Source organism: Oncorhynchus mykiss, chromosome 9 (genome assembly GCF_013265735.2).
Source record: "Oncorhynchus mykiss isolate Arlee chromosome 9, USDA_OmykA_1.1, whole genome shotgun sequence".
NCBI lineage: Eukaryota > Metazoa > Chordata > Actinopteri > Salmoniformes > Salmonidae > Oncorhynchus > Oncorhynchus mykiss.
In genome coordinates, this window is record NC_048573.1 from 23,041,556 (window position 1) to 23,056,305 (window position 14,750).

Consider the following 14,750-nt stretch of genomic DNA (forward strand, 5'->3'; position numbering starts at 1 on the left):
TCCCAGCTGTATGTAATAAGACTTCAGATTTCCTGGGGTAACAGTGTAAGAAATAATACACACACAAAAAAAATACTGCACAGTTTCCTAAGGACTCGAAGCGAGGCGACCATCTCTGTCAGCTCCATCTTGCTAATGAATAGTGTTTACATGACTTCCTGTCCTGATTGAGAGATAGAAATGTGATATGTAGAACAGACATTCTATGTGAACTTTCTACTGTGTACAATTACACATTATGGTTTCACAATTCGAGTAACTTCCCAAAAATTCCCAGTTTTTCTGAATCCTGGTTGAAAAATTCCTTGACGTCAGGATGGAATAAGAAGGATATCCATAAGTCCTCCAACCAGGATTTCTAGAAAAACTGGGAATTTTGGGAAAGTTACTGGAATTGTGCAAACCTAATTGCATCCAAGCCTAGTAGGGTATACTATAGAAAATGTGTCCCACTTGAATGTTTTGTAAATACCACTGCCAGCACATTCACTTGACTTGAATAGCATATGAATATGTGCAAATGCCATAGAGTTGAATTGTAGTACATGAAATAAGCTAGTTTACCCAAAAAGCTAGTGGTTCAGTCATAGTAGCTTCCCCTTCAGATGCAATTTGGAGTGATTCTCACAGTAAGCTGTAACCTGCTGATTCTACTATGCAGTTGACGGGTCGCACTAGAACTGAGTGTGGCCTGGGGGTGATGAGGCACACAGTCTGTTATGTGTGATGGGTTTATGTAACTTCAGTCTAAAGTCACCATTTTCTGAGCTATATGGTACACAAAAAGCAGGTCCCTGGATTTGGATATTACAAACACTTGTGTGTTCTCCATTTACCGTGGTCAGTCATTGCCTTTGTGTGGATTATCCTAACGCTCTGAGGTATCGTGGGTAGTCATAGCCTAAAATGCATGCCTTCCAATGGAAATGTAAGTGAAAATCATGAACATGGCAATTAATATAGAAGACTTTAATGAGTCAAAAGATTTCAGATTATTTTGAAAGAATCAATCAATAGTGCAATATTGTGGCTTTCTTGTAAACCTGTAACATATTGCAACATTTCAACTAACCAACATATGTAGGTTTAGTGCAGCGGTGTTAGTGCAGGGCTGTAACAAAACTAAACACTCTGGGAGTCCTATAGGAATGGAATGAAAAAACAACAAAGGAACCTCTCTTCTCCTCCTCAACTTCTACCTTCTCTCTTGCTCTTCTTTCTGCTCAACCTCTCCCTTTCCTCTACTTCCCTCTCACTTTCTCAACTTCTACCTTCTCTCTCACGCTCCCTCCCTCCCTCTTCCATCCTTCGCTCCCTCAATCTCAGTCTACCGCCAGTCGCCCTTTATCTTCATTCCCTCTCCTTCTACCTTCCCTCAATTTCAACCTTCTCTCTTGCTCTTCCTTCCCCTGTCTCTCCCTCAATCTGATCTGCTCCCTCAACCTCGATCTGTCTACCTCCACACACCCTCTACCGCCACTCCTCCTCACCTCAATCTCTCCCTTCCCTCCATCTCTACCTCTTCATCACTTAGCTGAATCTGGACCTCTGCCCATTGCCTTAAAAAAATGGCCCCCACACCCAGCCATCTGCATAGTCAAGAATCCATTTGGATGAGCCTGAAAAGACCATGAGATCCCACTTTCCCATACTGACATCCTAAGTGACTATACCTATAGACCTGCAACAGTTGGATTCAGGACAAGCAAGCCAAACAATGACTTGCTTTTTGACTTCAGCATAGGCCATTGATGAATGTCCTCCATTTCACTCGGTTCAAGGCAAGTTCTTCCACTCGCCCAGTCAACTCCACCTGGTCTTCTCTCCCCCAGGTGTGACTGCAAACAATGCGTTCAGATAAAAGCACATGACTACTCATCATTTTTAGCTGAAAATACTAAGAATACAGAATAGAGAAAAGCGCCATCCAAAGGGACTGCATGGTCTTAAAACATCAGTCCACATGGCCCCCCCATGTGCAGGAGCACACCAAACGATCAACTCTCACCACCACACGGATTCCTGGTTTCAGATTTCGCTACATGTAATAAGACAATGGCTTGACACTGCCGTAATCATTAGAAACGCTGGTTGCTCATTTATAGTTTAGGCCTCTAAAGTTGTAAGTAATTAAGACGCTCCAGGTAATATATGTATTTTCCTCTAGACAGTTCGAGCCAGCTAATTGTGACTAGCACAGATGGCACGACTTTGTAGAACGTATCAATCTTAATTCCCATGGCAAGTTTCCACAACAAAGCCAGATGCTTCTTCCAGGCAAGGTAGGCAGTAAATCGGGAAAATGTAAAAGACGCATTACTCGTCTGACCTTAACCGTCCTTCGCCTCCCATAAGAACGTGGTTGGCCACGCTCTTAAGAAATCATAGTTGATGACAAAAAAAAAACACCATTTGAAGTTTCTCAACTACTTTTTATTTTTTACAGGCAAGTCCTGGAAGCATTGGATATCCTTTGCCGAGTTCTAAACACACATTTGGGGAAGCAATTGACTATTAATATCGGATCTCTGCGTGATTTCAAAGCAGATTGTATCCGCCCGTTGGTCGACTTGATTAGCTCAAGAAAGAAAACAGAAAAGTGTCAACCTCAAGTTAACTTCCTAACAGATGGGATCGACTCCTTGAAACCTCTGTCATTATTTGAAGCTCACTCTCTTGACTGGAGGGAATCACTGAAGCCAACACTAATCAAGCCATAACTGCTCAATACATTATTCAAAGGCCGTATTACAGATTGTCACTTTCAAGATGGCCGGGTAATACATCTCTGCCTGCCTGAAATGTGCTTTGTATTGCATCATTAGCATAAACATTCAAGTGATGTCTTTACTTTCTTTGCTGTGTCCTTCGTGGCTTCGAAAGTTAGTCTTTTTTTAATGAATCCCATCTGGACATTCTTTTTACATGACCTTCACACAAAAGTTGAATAAAAGGACAGATTGATTCGGTATAGGTGCAGTATGTCAAACAAATGACTGTGAAAACGTATTGTGAACATTTAGGGCAGACCCTCCAGCATGGATTGCCCCTAGGCCCTATACGGGGATGACTAATAAACAGATTAAGACCAGTACATGATAACTGACAATTGGATGCATCTAGCAGACTAAATGATGGCAATCCATCCCTCTGCGACACATTGTGCGGTAAAGTACAGCTCAGTCGTCACTCCTCCCCACTCTCTCCTAACAGATATATGCAGCAATATAAAACACTGATGGTCTGCTACAGAGAGGGGAGAGGTATAGAGGTGAAGATGCACTGCACTAATGATCCTCTCATTGCCGACAGTGACTCTCGCTGTCAAATCACTGCAGGCGGTGCAAGCCAGCGGACCCCTTGAGCAAGTCAGTGGTTCCTTGAGCTTGTCAAGGAACCACTGACAGTAGGGGAACTTTTGAGAACAAAGATGTTCTGACTCGCCTTCGCACTCTTGAAATATGCCTGAGTCAAGGTTAACCGAGAACAGGGGAATGAGAGACTTTCAATTAGGTGAATGGAATTAGAAACTGTTGGTTTATTACGTTGGAACACACTAGAAAATACAAAAGAACCAGCCCAATGGATATGCACGGTACAGTAACGGTACAGACCATGCAGTTTCACGTACAAAATTTGAGAACAGTGTAACAAAATCGGGATTAAATGATGTAAAAATAGACCGTTTATAAAATGTCTCCTACAGAAACTGATGAGTGGCATCCAAAACACACACTTTCACAAACTCAAAACAGTGAGACTATTTATCCCGATACATTTTTCTTTTTAAATTAAAAAAAAATAATTGTACAGAAATCTAAAAAGCAACAATAGTATAAAATAAAATTTCACAGTTGAAGGGTAGAGCATGTGATATGCAGTCTTTGGTGCAGAAAACATTCGCTACACGGTAGTTTCGTGTTTCCATAGGCCAGTCTTTATGTTGGCCGAGCTCAAGCTCTCTGTGTTGATTAAAGGCATGTTCTGCCCGTTGTCTTTGAGCGTGCCGTTTTGTATAGCCAAGTTGAGCCCGTACGATTTGGGCTGGCCCTCCACCAGTTCTGTGTTATTGGGCTGCTTTACGCTACTACTGCTTTTACTCGTAACCGAAGCAGCAGTCCCAACCCCCTCACTTTCTCCACCTGATCCTACTATTGTTCCTACACTACCACTTCCAACTCCTCTGACAGCCCCGTTGCCCAGGGTGCTAGTGCTGCCCCCTCCCTTGCCGGCATAGCGCGAGCGTCGGGGCAGGGATGTGCTGGCGTCGCTGCTGTCCTGTTGCATCTGGCTCTGGAGGCGCTCTCTGTATGCCATGTAGGCTGCCCGTCGGCTGCTCCGTGCCTGCTGACTGTCGTGGTGTTCGTGGCGATGCCGCCTGTGGGGGGTGCTCTGCACGCTGCTGTCCACGCTGGTGGGCACATCATAGGCGTACTCGCGCAGCACCGTGAGTCGGCTGGCCCGGTGGGCCCGCGCCCTGTTCTTGTGGTGCCGGCCCGCGTGTCCATTGGTGGCGGCGATGGGATTGTTGTTGTTGTTGACGGGCCGGAACTGCACCTCCACAGGAGCCACGTGCATCTTGATCTCGTTGTCCACAGAGTGCTCAGTCAGGCTGTTGTCCTGCAAGGCTGCGCCATTAGCCAGCGCTGGAAGGGGTAGTAGGGGCAGGGACTTGTTCTGCGCCGCCTCTGCATGCAGATTGGTCAGTTTACTTCCCTGAGCGGAGTTTCGCATGCTGGGGACACTCTTATTGGTGCAGGATGACTCAGCGCTGCTGTGGGCACACTTGACTGCATCGCCATTGCCCCTACCAATCGACCCAGCCGCGGAGGCCGTGGATGTCCCCGGCAGCGGCAGCAGGGCGTCCTCTTGCGCAGAGTATGCCCGTCTCCCAGGGCAACAGGCCTGAGCCCAGTGGTGCCTCATGTCCTGGCGGTTGACGCAGTGGTGCGCCATTAGAAAGCCACCCAGGGCCAGCGCCACCACGCCAAACAGGCAGGAGAACACCAGGTCGGCCGGCCTCTCCTGGGACACGGCCATGGCACCAAACACCCACAGCGCAGCGTAGAGCCCAAGAGCTGCGGCTGCGCCCAGGAGCTGCACCGCGAATGTATGCTCGTTCTCCAAGGCCAACAGAGACACGGCGTGGGGAGCCAAAACTGTGGAGGACGAGGCGTCGTGGAGGTGGAGGAGGGTGGCTGGGACATCTCCGGCCTCGCTGCCTGCTACCGCCAGTCGCCGCTGCTCCTCGGCGGGCTCTTTGAGTTCGTAGCGGCGCTCAGGGTGGCGTCGCAGCTGGAGGAGGATGCTAAGGAAATACATGCAGTCCACGAAGACGATGAAGCTGACAGGGCCGAAGAAGGCCCCCAGGCTGGGCTCCCACGCCATCCAGCAACTGAGACACACACAGAGGGAAAGGCATCAGTACAAACAGTAAATATTTATGTAAATGTGGTACACACGCACATTATCATTCACACAAATGTAGTATGCAGTGGTGTTGATATGTCAACAAAAACATATGTTGGTAATGGAGCCATATGACATGTATTAGGGTCCTGCCACAAAGCGTGCCTTTGATATTTTAAATAGATATTATGCACCAATACTGAATGTTAAAAGCCTGTTATATTAAATGAATTGTCCTTTAAAATAGACCAAATTGTTCATTCAATAAATCATTAAAAAAAAAAATAATAATAATAATAATAATAATAATAAATATATAAATATAAATATATATATATATCACTTCTTGGGAGATTTTAACCTCTTAACCCCAACATTTCACCAAGTTTCACCAGCCCTAGTTATTTTGTTGCTTTACAAAGTCATTTCTGAGATGATCATTTATTTCATGTGAAGAGTGATTCATTTACATCTGTCCCTCATTTTAAGGTCAACCCTGTTACGTGAACTGAAAATGTGTTAATGGTGAAACTATTCCTTTTTGTTATTATTGCAAAAGAAACATTAAACATTTTAATAGTCAAATAATAATGTTACAGCAGGTGAGCTGGTTCTCTTTTGGGGCATTTTCTCATGTTTTGTGGTGGAAAACTAAGCATAACATTTCAAGCCTATCTACAGGGTTGAGATGTTTTCACAATTTCATTTTGCCACTCCTATTCGCACACAACAAGCTTCCCATGTCACAAGGGGATTTATGGCCAATTTAAGGTGAAATAATCAACTCGATTAATACTTATTTTCCACCATAATTTGCAAATAAATTCATAAAAAAATCCTACAATGTGATTTTCTGGATGATTTTTTCTCTCTCATTTTGTCTGTCATAGTTTAAGTGTACCTACGATGAAAATTACAGGCCTCTCTCATATTTTTAAGTGGGAGAACTTGCACAATTGGTGGCTGACTAAATACTTTTTTGCCCCACTATATATAATAACTTCATCATTTCAAGTTTGAATCAACCCCATATCTCATTAAATCAGGTAAAGACACATGTGCACTCATTGAGCCTCTTTGTATTAAACATCCTGCTCTTCCTATTCTCAGAGAATCGGTTCCAGAAAATTCCACAGGGCGGTTTCCATTCGTCTCGGTAGCTGTGAATTAATTAAACTCCAAAGACTCCCAGGTCCAGATTTCCAAATTACCCAGGGCGCTTATGCAACCCAAACAGCTGCCAACCATAAAAGAGAAAAGGGGGAGCGAGGGAGAGAGCAAGAACAAGAGAGAGATGAGAATGAGAGAAAAAGAGGACGAAAGAGAAGAGAACGATATATTAGGAAAATGGCAGAAGATTCGAGAGAAAAGAGAGCGAGAAGAGAAAGACAGAACACGAGATCGAGAGAAAAAGGAGTGACATTGGCAGCAGACGTGAGGTGCCGAGACACTATAAATAGCGCTCCCTAATCGGGTTCTCAGAACTTCACAGGGACTCAGAACTGTTCCTATCCCCGCTAAATATTTGTTATTTACATAAATCCACACACGCATTCTGGTCAGTCAAAAACAAAAAGCAATTTCTCTTGGGTATAGTTTTGTCTATATACACACACAAAGCCTTCTGGTGAGATAAAATGTAACAGAATTTCCATAAACACACAGTATAGTAGAAGGACTAATTGGTTTCCATACAATGTGACAGACTGGCACTACTTACTATGCCGCGTTGGCCCGACTACCGTAGTTCTTGATGTTGGCGGCTGCGGTTATGCCACAGACTATGATCGGTATCCCTCCGCCTATTAGGTAGAACCTGGTAGGAAAAGGTATTGGAAAAACAACTTATTAGGACCTGCTTTCTTGTGAAAAATATCAAATTGGTGGTAGAGATGGTATGTATGCTTTAGGCCTCTATAGTAACACCCTGTGATGGAATTTAAATAAACAACACAAACCAACCTTTCTCCCTCCACAAGTCACAGAGATAAGAGAAACCTTTCTAAAATATATTTCAATAGTATTAGCAACTCCTTGTAAAGGGAGAGAAAAACATTAAAATGTGAATGTACAGCATTCCAACTACAGTAAACACACTTGTCGGACTCGCTAGATGCCCTGAAAGTGGTACTTCCTGTTTCCTCTTTTTGTAGGCCAAAGATTGGCTTGAAATTTACACAGTCAAATTCATGAAAACGTGGTCATGTAAACATGTATTTGATGGCCAAGATTTTATTTATTTTATTTTTACCTTTATTTAACTAGGCAAGTCAGTTAAGAACAAATTCTTATTTACAATGACGGCCTAGGAACAGGGTTGTTCAGGGGCAGAACGACAGATTTGTACCTTGTCAGTTCGGGGGTTTGCAACCTTTCGGTTACTAGTCTAACGCTCTAACCACTAGGCTACCCAGCCGCCCCAAGATGAAGCATGAAGCCGAAAAGTAATTACAACTACACACTAACTAACTAAATATATATATATATATAACACACTGCTCAAAAAAATAAAGGGAACACCAAAGTAACACATCCTGAATGAATGAATGAAATATTCTTATTAAATACTTTTTTCTTTACATAGTTGAATGTGCTGACAACAAAATCACACAAAAATTATCAATGGAAATCAAATTTATCAACCCATGGAGGTCTGGATTTGTCTAAATTAAAGTGGAAACCCACACTACAGGCTGATCCAACTTTGATGTAATGTCCTTAAAACAAGACAAAATGAGGCTCAGTAGTGTGTGTGGCCTCCACGTGCCTGTATGACCTCCCTACAACGCCTGGGCATGCTCCTGATGAGGTGGCGGATGGTCTCCTGAGGGATCTCCTCCCAGACCTGGACTAAAGCATCCGCCCACTCCTGGACAGTCTGTGGTGCAACGTGGCGTTGGTGGATGGAGCGAGACATGATGTCCCAGATGTGCTCAATTGGATTCAGGTCTGGGGAACAGGCGGGCCAGTCCATAGCATCAATGCCTTCCTCTTGCAGGAACTGCTGACACACTCCAGCCACATGAGGCCTAGCATTGTCTTGCATTAGGAGGAACCCAGGGCCAACCGCACCAGCATATGGTCTCACAAGGGGTCTGAGGATCTCATCTCGGTACCTAATGGCAGTCAGGCTACCTCTGGCGAGCACATGTCCCCCCAAAGAAATGCCACCCTACACCATGACTGAATCACTGCAAAACCGGTCATGCTGGAGGATGTTGCAGGCAGCAGAACGTTCTCCACGGCTTCTCCAGACTCTGTCACGTCTGTCACATGTGCTCAGTGTGAACCTGCTTTCATCTGTGAAGAGCACAGGGCGCCAGTGGCGAATTTGCCAATCTTGGTGTTCTCTGGCAAATGCCAAACGTCCTGCACGGTGTTGGGCTGTAAGCACAACCCCCACCTGTGGACGTCGGGCCCTCATACCACCCTCATGGAGTCTGTTTCTGACCATTTGAGCAGACACATGCACATTTGTGGCCTGCTGGAGGTCATTTTGCAGGGCTCTGGCAGTGCTCCTCTTGCTCCTCCTTGCACAAAGGCGGAGGTAGCGGTCCTGCTGCTGGGTTGTTGCCCTCCTTCGGCCTCTTCCACGTCTCCTGATGTACTGGCCTGTCTCCTGGTAGCGCCTCCATGCTCTGGACACTACGCTGACAGACACAGCAAACCTTCTTGCCACAGCTCACATTGATGTGCCATCCTGGATGAGCTGCACAACCTGAGCCACTTGTGTGGGTTGTAGACTCCGTCTCATGCTACCACTAGAGTGAAAGCACCGCCAGCATTCAAAAGTGACCAGACAGGAAGCATAGGAACTGAGAAGTGGTCTGTGGTCACCACCTGCAGAACCACTCCTTTATTGGGGGCGTCTTGCTAATTGCACAAGAGCATGTGAAATTTATTGTCAATCAGTGTTGCTTCCTAAGTGGACAGTTTGATTTCACAGAAGTGTGATTGACTTGGAGTTAGTTACATTGTGTTGTTTAAGTGTTCCCTTTATTTTTTTGAGCAGTGTATGTATGTATGTATGTATGTATGTATGTATATATGTATATATGTATATATGTATATATGTATATATATATATATATATATATATATATATATATATATATATATATATATATATATATATATATATATATATATATATATATATATATATATATATATATATATATATAATCTCACTTTCAACAGCTTGCCGTTCTACAAAAAAAATAGGTTTATATTTCTTTTAAGTACTGGCTGGCACTGTTCAGTAAAAAAGCCACAGAGTAATCTAACATAAAACACGTCAAATGGACTGTAACTAAAGGGTTTTTACCATCCTGTGAGTCCTCAACTCAAGCAAGCACGCTCCAGCATGCTAACTAGACTACAGGAATTGTAGTTCAAATGAGACTAACTTTCGCCGATGTATCTTACGTATTAAGCATAAAATATTTTGATAAAAGGCATCAGGTACGAGCAGATTAATACACAAATATAAATATAATTTTATATATATATCTTATATCTTTTCAGGAATTTGATGATATAAGCTTGATATAAGCTTGAAGCCCGTTCAAAAACTGTACAGGGCTAAAATCAGGAAGTAGGCCGGGCTTTCATAGGGTATAATGACCAAGCAGTTTCATAACAGTGCATTGTGGGAACTGTAATATTTTACCTCAGCATGGGTCGTGGAGGGGGCGGGGGCTCGTCCAGCTCTTCATAGCGCTTGGCCTTGCGAGTCACCTGCTTGTAGATGTTGCGTGCCGTCACGCCCACCCACAGAGCTGTGGCCAGGGTAGAGTAGTGCAGAATGATGCCCACCTAAAAACAAGACAACAATCTCAGTCCAACTTCAAACAAAAACCTTAGCTGTGAAAGTGTGAAAGTGCGTACTTGCACACATCCCATCATGGATTTAACAAATGGTGTAAACTCTCTTTAGCCAATCCAATGCATTTCAATCTATTACGGCAAGTGCACACTTTGGGAGAAGGGTGGCGAGTCGGGACTCAGCCACAAGTCCAGAATCACAGTATATTGCCAAAGGCACATCTTTCTCCACAACATCTTGAGGTCCCCATATAATTGTGAGATGCTTTGGGCACGGGAAGGCAGGTTGGCAGTCTGCATGGTAGGCAGATAGGCTTGCACACCAGGGGGGTATGGTGGGTAGTAGGGGGGAATACTCACGGCTTGGCACACGCTGGCGTAGCGTGTCTGGTTGATGCCACCCACAAAGACGACACAGGTGAGGAAGATGTGGAGGCAGAGGTTGACCAGCATATGCCAGTACTTACGGCTGATTCGGACAGACCTGGACACGCAAACACACAGAACTGACATGGTAAGATTCAGCAAATAAATGCTGAGCTCAGGGAATAAAATATGCCAAATGTCAAAAAAAATTTAAAAGCTATTCGTACGTTTGACTAATTCAAAATTTTTGTTGTAATTTTGAATGAATGTGGAATGGTATAGATGTGTTTGTGGAGTGGTGAACATCTTACTGGAGCCTGGACAGTATTGGTTCCTAAACTTCTTTACATTGTGACCCAACCAATAAGAAACCTTCTGGCCACAAATCTTATGCTGCGACCCGAAAGCGAGTCACAGTCCACCATTTGGTAATATACACGGTATTAGATACAGTACTACTAGTAAGATGGTTACTTGGTATTGTCATGTCGTTGCACTGATGGTGAGGTTTATGACCCCTATAAATACCTTTCCCCCCCTTTCTCTACTCTACAGATTGGACTCTTAGAAAGCCCTTTGTTAACATAGAGAGAGTCTGGCAACATCAAAAGGTTGGGGAATGGAACCATATTTCGGTAATCCAACCAGTTGAAAAAAATCTGTGAGTACATAAAGAATATGATGTCAGATCAGTTGTTGTCTGATACATTATTACTGATGATAGGATGACAAACTGTCACATCCTAGTTATCAGATTCACATGGAATTGTTGTGCAATTTAAATGTTTAAATATGAAACTATTTGTGAAAAGATTAAATGTAATTTTAGCTTCTAAATGAGATAATTGTTTTCATGAGTGAACTATGCTCACTCAGTGGCCCCGCCCAACTGAACAGACATTGGTTGTGAACTATGCAACACGCCGTTCTTTCCATCACTACAAAAGCCCATTGACGAAAGTCAACCTTGTGTTCCCGATGACGTGAGAACTGCTGTCCATACGTTTAAAAGGGCTAATATCAACTACAGAACTAAGCCAACCTCAGCATGAGCTCTGGTTGCAAATGGTTGAATGGCAACTTGGTATGAACTTTGAACTCTTATTCTCTAAAGAAGTGATACATCCTAGATGTCGAGTTAGCAGCAGCAGCTGTAAACGTGGGCTAGGAAAGGACTAACAATCTCTTCAGAAAGACAGGGTACTACAACGTATCCATTCTACCACAAGACATATTCTTCAAAGGACAAGGGAGATCTCTGCTGGGCAACCCAGTCTTCCATCTACGACCAATCTATCGAAGCGCAGCTCAGAGTAAATATTTCTTGCATTTTTCTTTTCCAAATGGGCGGTTATTTAGAATGCATAAGAATCTGTATTTACAATAGCAAAGCTTCATAAGATCCGATAGAGACCCAATCCTTTTGTTCCTCAGTCTTCCCGCGCTTTCATTCAAACACAACCCCCTTTCTTTGTGTAACCAGGCGTCATATCGGTTCCGTCCGCTAGGGACGTTTTCTTGTATGACATAATTAGTAATCAATGTATGATCCATCTTGTGTATATGTAATTCTGTGTGATTATTTAGGTTAATAATTGACTGCTATCAATATAAAAGATTACCAGGTCTTTAAGAGTCTATTCGGAACAAAACAGCTCTATAAACATTCTTCCGTGGTGCCCCGACTTTCTAGTTAATTACATTTACATGATTAGTTTGATCAGGTAATATTAATTACAGAAAAATTATTTTATAAAATAGCATGTCATATCACTTAATCCGGCATAGCAAACACACAACACGTATCTTATATACCTGGTATACACTGTATTAGATACTAACAGGATGAGTATGCAGGTAGAGTTGTTACCTGTGGTGGTATATGTAGCTGATGATGATGATCAGTAGACAGAGGAGGAGGACGATAGCCGTGGCGTAAATGACTGGGTGGAGAGGCTCAATGCTGGGAGAGAAATACTCCACCCCAGTAAGATCCTGTGGGATCAAATCAAATAGTTTTTGTCACATGCGTCAAATACAAAAAGTGTAGACCATACCGTGAAATGCTTACTTAGAAGCCCAATGCAGTTCAGGAAATAAGAGTTAAGAAAATATTGACAAAATAAAACAAAATAAAACATAACACAATAAAATAACGAGGCTACATACAGGGGGTACCGGTACCAATGTATCAATGTGCGGGGGTACAGGTTAGTGGAGGTAATTTGTATATGTAGGTAGGGGTAAGACGGACTCTGCATAGATAATAAACAGTGAGTAGCAACAGTGCAAAAGCAAGGGGGGAGGGGGGGGTGTCAATGTAAATAGTCATGGGGGCCATTTGATTAATTGTTCAGCAGTCTCATGGCCTTTTGGACCTAGACTTGGCTCTCCGGTACTGCTTGCCGTGCGGTAGAACAGTCTGACTTCGGTGACTTGAGTCTGACAATTTTTGCCTAGTTTTATAGGTCCTGGATGGCAGGAAGCTTGGCCCCCAGTGATGGACTGGGCCATACGCGCTATCCTCTGTAGCGCCTTTTTTTTTTTACCTCTATTTAAGTCCGTTAAGAACCAATTCTTATTTTCAATGACGGCCTAGGAATAGTGGATTAACTGCCTTGTTCAGAACGACAGATTTTAACCTCGTCAGCTCAGGGATTTGATCTTGCAACCTTTCGGTTACTAGTCCAACGCTCTAACCACTAGGCTACCTGCCTTACGGTCAGATGACGAGCAGATGCCTGCCATACCAGGCGGTGATGCAACCGGTCAGGCTGCTCTTGATGGTGCAGCTGTAAAACTTTGAGGATCTGGGGACCCATGCCAAATCTTTTCAGCCTCCTGAGGGGGAAAAGGTGTTGTCGTGCCCTCTTCACGACTGTCTTGGTGTGTTTGGACCATGATAGTTTGGTGATGTGGACACCAAGGAACTTGAAACTCTCAACCTGCTCCACAACAACCCTGTTGATGTTAATGGGGGCCTGTTTGGTCCTCCTTTTCCTGTAGTCCACGATCAGCTCCTTAATCTTGCTCACATTAAGGGAGAGGTTGTTGTCCTGGCACCACACTGCCAAGTCTCTGACCTCCTCCCTATAGGCTGTCTCATCGTTTTTGGTGATCAGGCCTACCACTGTTCTGTCATTAGAAAATGAAACGATGGTGATGGATTCGTAACTGGCCACACAGTAAACAGCAAGTACAGGAGGGGACAAAGCACGCAGTCCTGAGGGGCCCCAGTGTTGAGGATCAGTGTGGCAGATGTGTTGTTGCCTACCCTTACCACCTTGGGACGGCCCGTCAGGAAGTCCAGGATCCAGTTGCAGAAGGTGGTGTTTAGTCCCAGGGCCCTTAGCTTAGTGATGAGCTTTGTGGGCACTATGGTGTTGAACACTGAGCTGTAGTCAACGAACAGCATTCTCACATAGGTGTTCCTTTTTTCCAGGTGAGAAAGGGCAGTGTGGAGTGCGATTGAGACGGTGTCATCTGTAAATCTGTTGGGGCGGTATGTGAATTGCAGTGGGTCTAGGGTTTCTGGGATGATGGTGTTGATGTGAGCCAGGACCAGCCTTTCAAAACACTTCATGGCTACCGATGTAAGTGCTACGGAGCGTTAGTCATTTAGGCAGATTACCTTTGCGCTCTTGGGCACAGAGACTATGGTGGTCTGCTTGAAACGTGTATGTTGACCTGTTTAAAAGGTCTTGCTCACATCGGCTACGGAGAGCGTGATAACACAGTCGCCTGGAACAGCTGGGGCTCTCATGCATGCGTCAGTGTTGCTTGCCTTGAAGTGAGCATAAAAAGGCATTTAGCTCTTCTGGTAGACTCGCGTCACTGGGCAGCTCACGGTTGGGTTTCCCTTTGTAGTCAGTGACAGTTTGCAAACCCTGCCACATCCAACGAGCGTCAGAGCCGGTTTAGTAGGATTCAATCTTAGTCCTGTATTGATGCTTTGCCTGTTTGATTGTTTCGTCGGAGGGCATAGCACGATTTCTTAAAAGCATCCGGATTAGTGACCCGCTCCTTGAAAGCAGCAGCTCTAGCCTTTGGCTCGGTGCGGATGTTGCATGTAATCTATTGCTTCTGGTTGGGATATGTACAGTTGAAGTCGGAAGTTTACATACACTTATGTTGGAGTCATTATAACT

The 14,750-nt window shown here is 44.1% G+C and overlaps 1 protein-coding gene across 1 annotated transcript in view; it reads right to left on the bottom strand.

Annotated features, from left to right (window-relative positions):
• Positions 1 to 2,411: 2,411 nt before the first annotated feature.
• The window catches only part of adgra3 (adhesion G protein-coupled receptor A3), a 51,410-nt gene continuing 39,071 nt past the window's right edge, over positions 2,412 to 14,750 (bottom strand). The window contains exons 15-19 of the mRNA XM_021615147.2: positions 12,473 to 12,597; positions 10,597 to 10,720; positions 10,082 to 10,227; positions 7,130 to 7,225; positions 2,412 to 5,395 (exon numbers count right to left, since the gene is read on the bottom strand). Coding sequence (XP_021470822.2) covers positions 3,904 to 5,395; positions 7,130 to 7,225; positions 10,082 to 10,227; positions 10,597 to 10,720; positions 12,473 to 12,597 — 1,983 coding nt within the window. The 3' untranslated portion in view covers positions 2,412 to 3,903. The remainder of the gene's footprint in view (positions 5,396 to 7,129; positions 7,226 to 10,081; positions 10,228 to 10,596; positions 10,721 to 12,472; positions 12,598 to 14,750) is intronic.